Source organism: Pseudorasbora parva, chromosome 13 (genome assembly GCF_024679245.1).
Source record: "Pseudorasbora parva isolate DD20220531a chromosome 13, ASM2467924v1, whole genome shotgun sequence".
Lineage (NCBI taxonomy): Eukaryota > Metazoa > Chordata > Actinopteri > Cypriniformes > Gobionidae > Pseudorasbora > Pseudorasbora parva.
The window spans coordinates 23,469,099-23,484,611 of record NC_090184.1 but is presented as its reverse complement, the minus strand read 5'-3'; the positions used below and the strand labels follow the sequence as shown (position 1 = coordinate 23,484,611).

Sequence of the window (15,513 nt, the reverse complement as noted above, 5' to 3'; positions counted from 1 at the left end):
AAGTGGGGGTTTTCACATGGTGGGAAAAGGGAGATCGTTGGAAGCTGCCAGGCCAAAACTATTCTCACTGTTTACCCAAGTGTGTTTAGTTCTGTTTGTGCTTTAATTATTTGAACAATTTTTAATAATACTCTGCAAAGCTCAGCTCTGACTGGCATTAGGCCATGCATTCAGAAAATGTGGACCATTAGGGTTTATACAAGCAAGCTAACAAACTGAACAGTGTTTTTCAGACTGTACTGAACTTTATTGAAGCTGCATCAATGAAAAAATAGGGTTCATACGTGAAAATAAAACTACAGGGCGAAATGTGCTATAATGTAACATATATGCATGTTCGGTACAATATCAGATGTGTTAGTGGTGGATAAATAAGGCTTAAAGCGTAAGGCTTTTATTCAGACTCTAAATTAATTTCACAGTGACAGTCGTTCTTCTGTATGACTGTGCTTCTTAACATCCCATTTTCAACCAAAAACATTTCTATGAATGCATACGCACTTAGTGCGTGTCCTTAAAAGAAAGAAAGCTTGCTACGGCAGTAAGAATATTCACTCATACATTAGCACTGTATTTGTGATTAAAACAGATATTTGTTTCATTAAACATGTATTTGGTTCTTCTGATCTCCTGTGAACCTCATATGAGAGGTGCAGTGTTGGAGCATTAGCAGCAATAGTTATGGGAAGGTAAACATATACATCCATTCATTTATCATTACGTCTATCAGATATGAAAATACTTTCAATCAAAAATGTTAATGACTTTTCAGTAGTTCCTGATATACTGATCTAGGAGCAAATGGGATTGGGAAAAGCCACCCAAGGGGGAAAAAAGTAATGTCATGCAGTTTTTTTTTTTTACATAAATACAAAAATTACAACTTTTTATATGAAGACTCAGTGTTACCACTGCTTGGGCCCTTTAAATGGCAAACTCTTTTCCCATTACAAAAACTTGACATCACAACATTGAATTCCTTCTTAAAGTGTCTCTTTTTCAGTCTAAGCAGATTTCCTCTCTGCCCCATCTCAAACTTTGAAAAAGATGTGTTTGAGGAAGCAAAAGAATGTGTGTGTTTAAAAAATATGGAAGCTCTTTTCTCTAGGCTATCATTAAAAGGTTGGCATCTCTGGTTTCAGGACTGGTTTTTAGCAGTGTGTTGTCATCTCATCCTTACACTCCCTGGATAAACTCTTGCAGCTGTCGCACAATCTCCGTATCCACCGTCTCCATGAGAGCCTGGAAGCCCTGGTCCCCCATCAACATCTGCTGAGCCTTCAGCTTCTCATAGACAAACTGCTGAAGAGAGACGCTGTGCACAGGGTCCTCAAGAGCCAGCTATAGACAAAAAAACAAAAACAAATTGTGAGTATAGTAAATGACACTTATAAAAATACAAGTCTGGTTCCCTATGAAGGTTTTTTGTTTAAAGAGGGCAAATTAGGCATTACAAAGTCTTGACTTTGTTTTTGGGGTCTACTGGAGTAGGTCTTCATACATGTACAAATACACATTTTTCACATATTTTACATTATTGCAGCCCCTTTCTTCCATATCTTTCAGTAATGCTCGGTCTCTCTAAAGCTCCTCTTTCTGAAAAGCATAATGTGCTCTGATTGGTTGGCTGGGATTCAAAAATGTCACTGCCCTTACCATAACACTACGAACACAAATGAAATAGGCGTCACCCACTTTTTTTAATGTATGCCTTGGGTGGGAATTATTAAAATGAACAGTGTGATGTGTACGTTCTCATAAAGTAGAACTTTTTAGAAACATTGCTTACTAAGTTTATTTTTTATATAACTTTTTACAAATAAGTTCATCAGTAGCTATTGAACAACAGTTTGCTCCAAATCTATACTATGTGAAAGCTTATTTTAGAAAATTACATTAATTATTAAATCATAAAAATAAATAATTAAAAACACAAATCAGGATTTGAATGTATGTAGATATGTCCTAATTTTGGTAACAGGGTTGCAAAAATCACTAATAACACAAAAAACAAAACAAAACAAAAAAAACCCCCACTTTGCTTGACCTCCTGATGTTGATGATACAAATTTTCTGAGCATCTAATTTTAAATATCTGGTGAGAATTTTTTTTTAATATATGTTGTTTTTTAGTCCTTGGAATACGCCAAATGTCAGTTCTTCAACACTTAACAGACACTAGCCCACTCACACTTCATAAAGACAAACAGAAAGCGAGTTATGGGATGCCAGTGTAAGATATATATCCTAGAGAACTATACTTTTAGAATAAACCCAGAGTTAGTTTTTAAGTCTGAATGGATGACTTCAATATAAGGATGTAAAACTGCAGTGAAATAATAAAGCACTTAAAGCTGTCACAAAGAAGGGATCATACAAAGATAAAATATATATGAAACACAAGATCCAGCATTAGAATTATGGATAATGCAATAAAATGTCTAAACGTCTGAAAAAATGTAGAATGAAAACAACAGGAAAGTATGCTAAAAAAGCCAATGCAAAACTAAAACAAAAGCCTATTTTTAAAGTTTTTTTTTTCATATTCCCTTTGTGATGCTTTTGATTTACTTGCTGTGAATGTTTGAATTTAAACGTTTTGCAAAGTCGAAAGTGCAAGATAAAGTTATTGTCTCCCAAAAGAAAGAATCGACTCTGAACCGCCTAAACGAGACTGTAATTCAATTGCCAATGCATTATGGTTATACATCAGTATAAAATACATTTACGTAATCCCTGCCTATGTTGTATGTTATCAGCCCACAAACAATTTGACCAGCCCTCAAACGTCATTTTGCTGACAACCACAAAATGCTTGTTCTTGAAAGATGGGCCAGTACCCAGTATATTTGGACCAGCTTGCGCCTCAGAATAACAACCTGTAGGTATGAATACTTATTGATTTATATATTTTCTACCAGGTGTTCGAAATACACATGTTTGTGTTTTATATTGTGTAAGTTCTGGCTAACTCCCATTATTATTGTCTCACTGAAATACTTCTGCTAATCAGCTGTGGGCCACTATTACCTAAAACGGTCTAATAATGCCGACTGTCTTTCGTTCTTACTATTTTGAATAATTGGATTTGTTTTATAAACATTGATGTTACATCAGTCACTCACGTTAGTGCTCAGCTAGCGTATTGATACAGTTGCCACATGTGCACAGCAATAAACAAATGAAGAAGTTTGATTTCAATCGCGGAGCTTTGGGAAGCCTCCAGAGCTGAAGTTCATTTATGGTAATGGCGTTTAGCTTCCAATCCGTGCTGTAAGCAGACCAATCACAACAGACTGGGTGATCTGGGAAATAAGAGCAGAGCAGGCTCTGGATTTGGAGGGATTTAGAGAGTCTAGATTCATCCGTCATTTGAGAACTATTGACAAATGTGTATAAACTGAAAATGAAAGTGTTTTTTGACTTTTGCTGCATGTAAACCTGTTTTAGGAGACTACTAAAAAGAAAATTAGGAGCTTTTAGCATAATAGGACTTTAAGGTCAATGTGTTTCAGACATTGTAATGTTTCAGAACTGCTTTGATAAGAGAGAATTACATTGAAGAGGAAAATAAATAAATGTGCAAAACCCAGTCGATGCTGGAAGATGATCTTAAGAATGTTTTTTTTTGTTCTTCCTTTTAGTAAGTCAAATCTCTTTGATATCTATTAAAAATGTATATCTTTTCAGCACATTTGTTGGGAGACAGAGACATCAGCAGACAAAAGCAAAGACATTATTAAAGCAAATGCATTGATCTGAGCTCAATCCAATGTGGCTTAACTCCTGAAGATAGAAATAAAAATACAAGATGTTCATTCCTCAGTATTTATATGCTCATCACTTTAGTGGCCGACTGTGCTAAAACAAAGGGCTGATGTCTCCATCCTCATAAAGACATTCATTAATTAGGGCCCTATACATGCTCGAAAACTCATGAAGCTTTGCACATTCTGCAGTGGTGAAAATGAACATCTGATATGGGTCTCAGAATTAGGTGTGGCAAAATGGCTTGATAGCTACAAAATTTGTAATGCAATTCAAAAGTATGCAATTCTGTAGACACATATGAAAGCCTTGCCTTGCTATCACCAGACCAAATTCAATCTTTTAAAGGGGTGATGAATTGAGGAATCAACTTTTCCTTGAGCTTTTGATATATAAAATGTCATGGTAATACAAGAATATCCTGTAATTTTCAGAGCTTAAAACTTCCTTTCTAGTCAAAGAAAAGCTTTTATACTTTCATACTTACGTCAGTGCGTGACGAAACACCGCCTCTACAGAATCTACAGCACGTCTAATCCAGTAGCCTCGCCCACCGACCAACTCATGGAGGGCTCGTGCTAGCTGGTCAACTACATTAAACATGCCGAGGAAGATTAAGATATTGCACTATTCCTGGTTGTGGAAGAACACAGTCGCTGCATAAGCTTCCTTCTGATCCTAATATTAGGAATGAGTGGTTGAACTTTATTTTTAATGAAGTTCCAGCTCACGTGGGGAAGACATGTTCACTTCACTGCGGAATCGTTTGTAGACAAATCTCCGGTCTGGATGCTGGATTTGGATCCGACAGGAATGGCGCAACACACTTACGTGATTAAAACGCATTTATATATGTAATAGTATTGCATTGTTATAGATCGTTTTGCTTATGTGTACGTGTCTAGCAGAGCATAACTTTAGAGCGCTGGACTCAGACACGTATGGGCCAGGGCTCGCAAAGCCCGGCAGGCTGATAAATCTCATAGTATTCCGTTCTTGTTCTGCTATTCTTTCTCAGTCTCTCTCGAGTTGACATCTGAAGAGCGGCGCACGTGGTTCGTGCTTATATCGTCCGATCTTGCGGCCTATGTGTAATATAAAAATGATACTCCAATCAATCACGGGTCGATGAGAAATAAATCATTGTGTTTGTTTGATTAACACGTTTACGAGCCCTGTGGTCGAGAGAATCATTCCGGTTGCCGCTTCTCCCTCATGTGAACTGACAGGAGAGCTGAAGCTCATTAAATATGCAAATCTTATCCAATCCAAGCCGTGGGTGTTTACTTCCAAGTCTCCAGTGCGGCACACCCATCAAAACCCAGCGTTTTGGAGAGAGCCTCAAAACCAGTGTAGAAAATTTACATTTACATTACATTTAATCATTTAGCAGACGCTTTTATCCAAAGCGACTTACAAAAAAGGGGAGAGCAATAGAAGCAACAAAACAAACAAGGCCAACAACCTGTAAGAGCTGTAAGAAGTCTCAATTAATTAGCACAGTACACAAGTTTTTTTTAGGTTTTTTTTTATAGCCATCTACAATAGCCATCTACAACAAAAACTCACGTACGCAAAATACAGAACACTGGATTTTGATAGCCATGATAACAACCCATTAGGACTAAGGCTGTTGCCCCAGCTGTTGTCGTTAATGCAGATTCAGTGGCCCAAAATAGCCTATTACTTATTAGTTATGATGTTTTAAAATGTAAAAACCACACAAACGTCATTATTTAACCTCAGACAACAGTATAAAAAAATTAAAAAGCCAGTTCACGACACCTTTAAGACTGAACATTGGTCTGGGGAGTCTGCTCTGTATTTTCTACTGCACAAGAGACGTGATCAACGGTCCTAGTTCAAATGACTAGATAGTCCTTCAACCAATCAGACCACAAGAGGCGCGATCAACAGGCATCTATCTATCCTTCTCTATCCGTCAGTGTTAAACCTGCCAATAGTGTGCCAGCCAGTGATTGGGTCCTGCAAAAGTGCAGAAGCAGGATAAATGAATGTACTTGTACAGGTTTCCAGCCTGAGCTGCAGGGCGAAATCAAACTGGCGGCAGATCAGCCTGGGGTTACCCAGGCTAGTAACAGCCCAATACCTATAAAAAAGTCCCCAGGTGAAAAATCTAAAAACCCAAAATATATTTTGAGTTTTCTCTACAAAATTTTCCGGGTTTTTGTCATTTCCAGACATACTTTAACAAACTCCTCCTAGAGATTTAATCAGATCAACGTCATATTTGGTCAGTTTAATCTAAAGGCATTTGTGATATTAAATTTCAAAGATCATGAATTTTTTTTTGAGTGTCCGTGGCGGCCTGACAGTCTTATGTTTCGCCCTGACACAGGAAGCTGTTTGCGCACACTATGTCCGATCTGCCCCAAACTTCACCTTTGATAAGAGCCCTATCCTGAAGACATCTACATGACAATATTGCATGAAGTACCAAACATGCTCGAGACACTATAATTATGCAACACTCGGCTAAGTGCTAATGTATGCAATTGACGCCATGAAACAGGAAGCCATACAATGACCAACCTGCCCCATACTTTAGATGTTTGAACATTCAGATGTTTGATTTTGATAAAATGACTCAAATTATCGTTCTATACTTATATTTTGAAGTACTTGAATATTTTAGGGATATAGGAATATATTATCATACATTTTTTAATTAAATCATATTTTAGAGGGTGACGTTAATAATGTATCTTCATCGCTACACTCATACAGTGGTAAACTGTACCAGTCTTGAATACTATAACGTAAAATATAAATAATGCTCTGCTAATGAAGGGGGAGGGACAGGGGGAGAGTGAAAGTATGATAGAGAGAGACAGAGAGAGGGGGAAAGAGAGAAAATTAGCATAGCTGCATATATTAATTTGATGTTTTAGGCTCTATTATGCAACAAATGACTGGAAAAATCAGAGTAAATGTAACATTTGGGGAAGTCTATTTAGGGTGTAATTTCAGGCCTCTCTTTGACACATGCTGATTGGTGTTTTGGCACTTGATGCTTTCAGTAAACCTCAACAGCAATGTTGTAGCTGTAAATATCGCATAAACATCACATTAATACATTATACGTTTATTTAAAAAACATTAAGATGTGTCATGGAGCGTATATCTGTCAATGTGATGAGCATTAACAATGGCAGCTGTGATCTTTAGTGATTATACTTATAATTCACACTAAATTAACTCTAGCAGCTTCCCTGCGGCATATATAAAATAAGAGGAAAAAGTCATTTTCTGCAGTACTTCTGGATTTAATGATTTCAAATGCCACCATCTGCAAACTGTAATATCCTCCAAAAAGGTTAAATATGACAAATGTCTAACACACAGTCTCTCTCTCCACATAATATTGGTGTAAAACACACGACTCAACATTTACACTCCCTGAGACATTTGCTCAGAATGCTTAGCCCCATGTGCAGATATATATATATATATATATATATATATATATATATATATATATATATATATATATATATATATATATATAAAATCAAAAACCGTGTCTGAAAAAACAATGAGATAATATTTACAACAGTGATTTCCCTGTGTTGTCTAAACCTAATGGACTGTGTGAGCTCTTGACAGATTTGGTCCAGTGGGATTTAGCCTTAATAGCTGCTTATTTTTCTTCCCAAGTCAATTTACAAGTCATAATGGATTGATTTCACAGAGCACTGCATTGACACTGCTGGCAATACACACAGGGTAATATACACTAAACAACTGTAACCCAATTACACCAGATGACATTCCAGAGTCAGCCTCATGGTGAAACATGCTAAATAATAATAATAAAAAACAAATAAATAAACAAATAAAGTCAAGGCTCTTCTGAGGAGTTTAAAGGTACACTCAGTATGCTGTCTAGGATGTAGCATCTTATATAATTATTATTACTACAATATTACTACTATTATAATACTACTTTTATAAATAATAAAATACCATTCAAAAGTTTGGGGTCTGTCATTTTTTTAAAAGAAGTATTATGCTCACCAAGACTGCATTTATAACATAAATATTGCACTGATACATATAAACCACATTTTATTGAACTAACAGGAAATTATCAGATTTGATTGAGAAAACATTACCTAACAAGTCAGCATTTCATTTTTATATCTGAAGTCTTCCTGTACATCCTTGCAAAGCAAATATTCAAATGTTCTTGGTCAACAAAAAGACATCTGAAAATTATTGTGTATGGATTTAAAGACATGCAGCTTTATTTAAACGTATTTATATTGTCGCTATATACTGCAGATAATGCATGGTAAATGTAATATTTAATACATATTCAAATAAATTTCTAAAATTTCATGCTTAATATTTCTTGCACAATGCCGTACATAAAGAAATCTATTTTACGTAAGTTCAGTCCTCTGTGTCGGCAGTGTGCAGAAGACACAACCATCTGAACGATTTCAGTTAATATATGACTTATCCTGCTCGAAAATAACATTACAGATAATGTTCTCAGTATCAAGTAATGTATATAGCATACATATCTCTTAAAATTCTGGCATTAATTTCTTTGAACTGTAGTATACAAGTCCCTTTTTAATTTCTACCATATTCAGTCAACCTTGTCCTGTTTTTGATTAGTCAAGTTTTAGTTGAGCATATATCTGAGCAATTTAGTGTAGTTTTTTTGTCATGCTGCATTGATAATCTAGATTATTTTGCTCAAAATTACAATCACAATGATTGTTGTCATTTGAGAAATCGATTTTTACATTTCCTCAGAACTGTTGCACTTTCACCTGCAAGCACAAATCAAGCACAATCATGTCGACCCACACGCATGGTTTCTTTAACTAATTTAATGTTTTATTATTGGCTATTTATCATATAGACATATTGGTAAAATAAGACATTTATTTTAAAACAACAGCAAAAAAGACTTTGTATTGTCAAACATGTTGTGTAGGTGCAGTTATTTAGCAAACACAATCGCAAATAATTAGTCAAGAGATCCATGTTTGGATTTATTACACTTCATTAAATTTTTTTCCCCGTTATATTTTCATTAACGAAATGAACACTGCTTAACACAGTGTCTACAGCGGACGTGGGTCGTGTGATGCGGTGCAACAAAAAGACTTACGCCGTCATATTGCGCATCTTTGTATATGTAAAGTCCTTGGTAATACAAATTTATTAGAACAAAAAAGAAAAACAACAATTATATTGCTTGGTATGTAAAAATAGCTAATATACTTATTCACATGCAGCAGAAAAAGTTTCTCAATATTAACTAAATGTTCATCCTATAATGCAAAATGTAACGTAGAGTCTGACAACCCTAGTAATGCAGCCGCTGAAGAAAAAGGTGCTCTGACACACCAAACAAAACTCTTCAATACTCCATGACCAGGGGAAAGGTGCATCATGTGGTGCTTTTAAAGGAATGACCTCCTAGATACAGTATCAAAGTTGAAACACAGGAATCAACTGATTCTAGATGAATGGTGCTGCTTGTGACCTTAGTAGTCAAACAAAATTGTACATAAAAACTAAATCAGATCTACCCAGTGATCCATTGTGACCTTGATGTTTTCCTGGGAACACAATCAATACGTCCATCAATTGCAACTGGACAGCTTAAAATAAAATAAAAAATAAAATGCGGTTTTAAAACTCAGCACTCACTGAAAGCAGCATCCTTGAGCTTTGAAGGGTTGTAGACATGTTCACTGTCATTGGTAGTTTAAAAACAAACTGAAGATTTTTTTACGAGTGGATGAAATGAAGTGCCATGATAAAAGATCACTAAAAGGTAATTGTGATACACACCCAAAAAAAAAAAAAAAAAACACACATCTGAAGCTAAACGTGCAGATCGAATGAGAATATGAAGCAGCACTGTCAGCTCTTACATAGGAAAGACCCTGAGTTTCAGATGGTATTATCTCTAAGGGAAATCAATTAGTTCTGTAGAGTGAAATCTGAAGTCCTCAAAATGGATTCTTATTGTAGGACATGGATCATTCCGCATTTCCGAAACAGACCATAAAGACTATAAATGGAGTCCTAGAAATGGCAGTTAGACACAGGAAGCACTATGACCTTGAACAATTCAAGGATTTGGTTGAAAAAAAAGGATGGAAAAAGCCTTTAAGGAAAAAGGCACTCCAAAAAGGAACTTTGAAGTATTATTCTGAGCCAAGCCAGTACTATAAAGCAGACAGGCCTCTGGAAGAAATCCTGCTCGAGCCGCCATGAACTTTTAATGGATTTTCCTCAAATGAATAAAGCCAAAAACTTTGAAGACCAGATGTGTAAATGCCAATGAAAGTCAATCTCAGCTGTACTCAAAAGTAAAGGATCTATATTTAAGCTTGACTGGACCATTGAGCGCCTTTTCCAGGGTGCTTTCACACTAGCACTTTTGGTGTGCCCCTGGGTTCGATTGATTTTGGTTCATCTGGATGATGTGAACGCTGTCTTCCAAACACGGGTGCGCACCCGCGAATCGTACCCAAGTCCCCTTAAAAAGGGTGTCTGGGGTTCGGTTCATGTGAACTCCAGTACGGTTTGCTGCCGATGTGAAAGCAATCGTACTAAATTGCTGAAGTGAAACGCTATTAATGATGTATATGATAAAAATGTGTGATTTGTGTGTGTCTACTCATTTTCTTGATGAGCATGACTGACATACTGCAAGCAAAGAGCTGTAGATCTAATTTCTCCTCGTCTTCAGTGTTCTTTAGAGCATTCGCCGTATATTCGATAAACCAAGTGCCATAACGTACTGAAGCTTTGGTAACAAAACCAACGGTTCAAAAACAAAAATATAAAAGGGAGGTAAGTAACGCTATTCATTTTGCCATCTTCTCACTCGCCGGTGTTACCAAGCAACGGGGGAAACAGCTGCTGCTTTGATGACGGAAATGCACCCCGGTTCAGACCCAAATAATATATTATATGAACACATTACTTCTGTACTAAAGAAACCCTCACTTGATTCCTCTATTTTAGCAAATTTTCGTCCTTTATGCATTGTGCCGTTTATTTCCCAGCTATTGAATTTTTTTTATTACTACAGCTTCAGACTCTCTTAAATGGCAATCCTATCTTTGAGAAGTTTCAGTCAGGGTTTAAATCTTTGCACAGCACAGGATCCGCTCTTACAAGAGTTCTAAATGATATTTACATGTCTACAGACTTAGGAGATTACGTAATTTTAAAGTTAGATTTGTCCTTTGCTTTTGATACTGTTGACCATACGATACTCAGATGCAGTTTAGCATTGGTCTAGGGGGCAAGGTTTTAAGCTGGTTCAAATATTTTTTAACTGATTTTAACGTTTCTCTGTAAAATTGGGACATTTCTCTTCTTCCAACCAAAATGTATCTTGCGGTGTGCCTCAGGGTTCTGTCTTGGCTCCTGTCCTATCTCTATCTTCTTTCTCTGGGTTCTATATTTAGGAAACACAATGTCTCATTTCACTGTTGTGCTGACGACATGCAAATGTATATGCCTTTGTCTAGGAAAAATAAGAGTGCTCTAGACAATTTGACAGCATGTCTTGAGGGTGTTAAAGCTTGGCTTGCCAAGCTTTTCCTATTTTTGAACTCAGAGAAAATAGAAGTTGTTGTTTTTGACCCCTCAGAAATGAGACCAAAACATGATTGACCTTGGATCTCTAGATCTATCTATTTCTCCTCAAGTACGGAATTTAGGTTTGGTATTAGAGAGTTCCCTCAAATTTGATATGCAAATTAGTGATGTCATTGGATCTATGATCCTCTTGGATCTTCCCATGTGCTCGTTGGAGACTGCGATCAATGCTCTTATCACCTCGCGCCTGGACTATTGCAACTCCCTTTATTTTGGTATATCAAAATCCCAAACATCACACCTGCAGGTTGTTCAAAATGCTGGGGCGAAATTCCTGAAGGGATAGAGGAAATTTGTTCATGCTACCACCCCTTTTGGGATCCCGCCATTGGCTTCCAACAAATTACAGTATTGAATATAAAATGTTATTACTGGTATATAAATATTTAAATGATTAAGCATCTTCTTATCTGCGGGACTTAGTCCATTTATATTCTCCCACTAGAAGCCTTAGACCTGAAACTAAATTTCTCCTTCAGATACCTAGAACCCGGCTAAAATCAAGTGGTAACCAAGCAAGAGGCTTCCACTATATATCAGAACGACTTCCTCTCTGTCTGAGTTCAAGTCAAGTCTTAACACTTATTTTTTGTTGCTTTTAGCTCATAAGAAGTGTTCCGTTTTGTTAATATGTCTTTTTAATCATTATTGGCTCTGTTTTTCTATGTGTACAGTACTTTGGTGGGCCAGTGGTCGTTTTTAAATGTGCTGTATTAATAAACTGAGCTGAAGTGAACTGAGGGGAAAGCAATCAAACTCAGGTTTGGTCCATGCAATCGAACCAAGTGTGAAAGCCCCCCCAGTGTATTTTAAAGCCTTAGGGATCCCCCACACAGACTTTCAAGTAAATAAAGCAAGATTTATTCAGTAACACCATAATACATTTTATTAAGAACATCAAAACACTACAATATGTCAAACAGACAATTAGTCAGGAATTTACATAATTGATAATATAGCTGGAAATGTCTAAAATAGGCATGTCCAATAAGTTCATGTACTGTGCAAAGTTAAGTTTTGCTTTTTTTAAAATTATAAAAGCTTTTTATGAATTTTCTGTTATATATATCTTTTGCTGCAGAGTATCAGTAGGAAATATCTTTTTACATTTCCAAAAGTTCCTTTTGCCATTAATTGTAATCCAGTGAGATTTTTGTATGCACAAGTAATCTGACAACAGGCGGTATGCTCCACATGGAGATCATATCTCACCATGATCGAGTCTGTCTGGGATTATATCAAGAAAGAGAAAACAATTGAGACTGACTAAATCCAGAAGAACTGTGGCAACGTCTCCAAGATGCTTTAATAAGTAAAGACCCGTAAAGCTACAGTACTGTGAAGAGTTTTAGGTACTTGCGTAAAAATGGTGTAAAGAGGATATTTTCAAAAATGTCATAAATATAGTTTTTTTATAAATTAACTTCTATTAACATAATCAAATCAATATTACCACCCTTTGCTTTTAAAACAGCTTTTGTCCTAGGTACACTTGCACAGAGTTCCTCAGGCAGCTTTGCAGGTCGGTTTCTGAGTGTTTTGGAGACGTTGCCACAAATCTTCTGGATTTAGTCTCATTTTTTTCATGTAATCCCAGATGGACTCGATGACACTAAGATCAGAGCTGCATGTGGAGCACCAAAATCTAACTGGATCATTACAATTAATGTCAAAAGGAATGTTTGGAAATGTAAACTAATATTTCCTACTGACATGCTACAGCAAAAGATATCAATAATTGGCTCAAAATCCATTTTCCAGTTATTTTTTAATGCAAGAAAAATAATGTGCTGTATTCATGAAATAATTGGTGCATTTCTATGTAAAGCATTTATAAATTCATTGCTGTTTTTTTTAAAGTAAAAAAGTCAAAAAAGTCAAAAAAGTCCTCTGACACAAAGGTTCTCAATAATTTTTCAAAAAAATTTTTTTTTCTCAATAATAAAAAAAAAAAAAAAGATTAATAATAATAGTAGAGGTAGCAATAGTAGTAAGAGTATTAATTAATAAAATTATTAATTAATAATATTAATTAATACATTTTTGGTTTGGTGTCCATGAAAGGATATTGATGAGGCTGTGTGGCTGCAGAACATACTTCTAATGTAAAAGAGGATTGTCAATTTCAAGTAAACAACAAAAAACTAAATCCATTTATGCACATTTGTAAAAGAAAAAAACATTAGACAAAATCATATTATGGGCCATCAAGGGTCTATTCCACAAAAGAAGACATCTCGCCTATACGAGACAATCACTCCAGTACCATTTGTACCATTGTGTCCATCACAATCTCAAAAAACACAGTCTCTAATATGCTACATATAAATCAATGTTCATTCAAATGGTCCTGGGACATCATGCATTAAATCTCTGTCGCAAATTTAGCTTGTTCAGTTTATGAAAAACAAGCTACCATTTGTACATGTACACACATTTTAATCCCCATTCTGACCACTGCCCAAAGTACCCAAATTGGAGTTTACAACACCTTTTTATTATGCATAACTTCATTTGCATGTCATTTCCATGTGCAATTTCTGCAATTTAGAAAGCAATTCCAAGAGCACGACCTTAAGGAGTCAAAATTATAATTGAAAAATGTTCTCTTAGCCATAAAAAATATTTGTTATAGCCTTTTTAAAAGTAATATTATATTAATATTTATTTATTTATTGATATTTAATTAAATGTACATTATTTTAATAAATTTATATTTAGTTTCTTTACATTTGTATTTAAGATGAACTAAATATTAACAAATCTCTATCTTTACAATTAACTCATGATCTTAAATTTTTTTCATTACCTTATTAACAAGAAATAATTTAGAATTATATATAATTAATAATTTATAAATAATTAATTAATTAAAATCAATATTGCACAAATAATAAAACTATATCAGGTCACTCTGTCCTTTAAAGGCAATTGTATGCCTACTGACTGCACTAAATCTCTAGTACTGCAAGTTATTAAAAGCCAATCCATAAATCCATTTTCCAAAAGGAAAGGTCAACCTCTCTGTTTATGTAGATCAAAATTTTCAGGGATGATGGGGCAGCTGTAATTTACTTCCTGAGTTGCCAATAAATCCTACCTTACCTTACAAAGTTGTCTGAAAGGTTAAGCCCACGTTTGCTTACTTTGCACTTCCTCAGGCTCTTAAAATAGACTCTAAATGATATTAATGGTGTGCTTTGCATCCACTTTACTGGGCTGGTAATGAGGGTGTGGGTGAGGGAGTGGATCAAAGAGATGGAGCCATGCTTCATGAATTTCTAATTAGAGTTTTAAGCCTCATCAAGTCACTCAAAGAGGCCGTGGACTAAATGAGAGCTGTGCTTTCCCATACAAATTGTGCATCAGTCATTTAGAATCAACCATCATCCTCTTCTGTAAGCGACATTGTCTTCTTCCGTGTTTTCGGCAAGCAATAGCTTTTCTTTAATCTGTTGGGTCACACAGAAGTGAAAGGAGTTGCGGGTGGCCCTACTCGGGCCGGTGACTTTAATATCTCTCGCTGACAGATGTGTCACAGCACCGGATCATTTAATAATGGAGGGAATTCTCTAAGTGACAAGGCTGCTGTAGTCTTAAAGCCCTTGGAGAGGAAACTGCTATTCACAATGTTGTATCCAAGTAATCACAGCATGTTTAATGTGGGGTCAATTACAAACATTCAATATTATGCAGATATGCTAATTTTATTTTCAAATATTAAATAAAAATATGCCATGAGGCTATACATTTTATCCATTCAAGATGAATTGACAAAAATAGTGAGGATGGATTCACAAAACAATCTTATGAATTAACTAAGGCTCTGAACCGGTTCAAGGAACAAAAGACAAACACATTTTTTTTTTTTTAAATAATTTTTTTACCAAAATCAAGCTCAAATGGAGTTACAGTTTTTCTCTGCAAATGCTAGAGATTTGTGTTTTGTCAGTCATTAGAATGGCCACATTTGAGGCATTACTATTAACTTACAGCTTACAAAGTTTATTGTGGTCGCTCAGTTTGTCCTGCCGTTTAAAACATTTGGCCAAAATCTTGTAATCTATTTCTAAAAATAGA

The 15,513-nt window shown here is 35.5% G+C and overlaps 1 protein-coding gene across 1 annotated transcript in view; it reads right to left on the bottom strand.

Moving 5' to 3' along the window:
* Window positions 1-223: 223 nt before the first annotated feature.
* The window catches only part of ipo11 (importin 11), a 236,424-nt gene continuing 221,134 nt past the window's right edge, over window positions 224-15,513 (bottom strand). Inside the window, exon 30 of the mRNA XM_067413532.1 lies at window positions 224-1,341. Within this exon, the coding sequence (XP_067269633.1) occupies window positions 1,177-1,341 (165 nt within the window). The 3' untranslated portion in view covers window positions 224-1,176. The remainder of the gene's footprint in view (window positions 1,342-15,513) is intronic.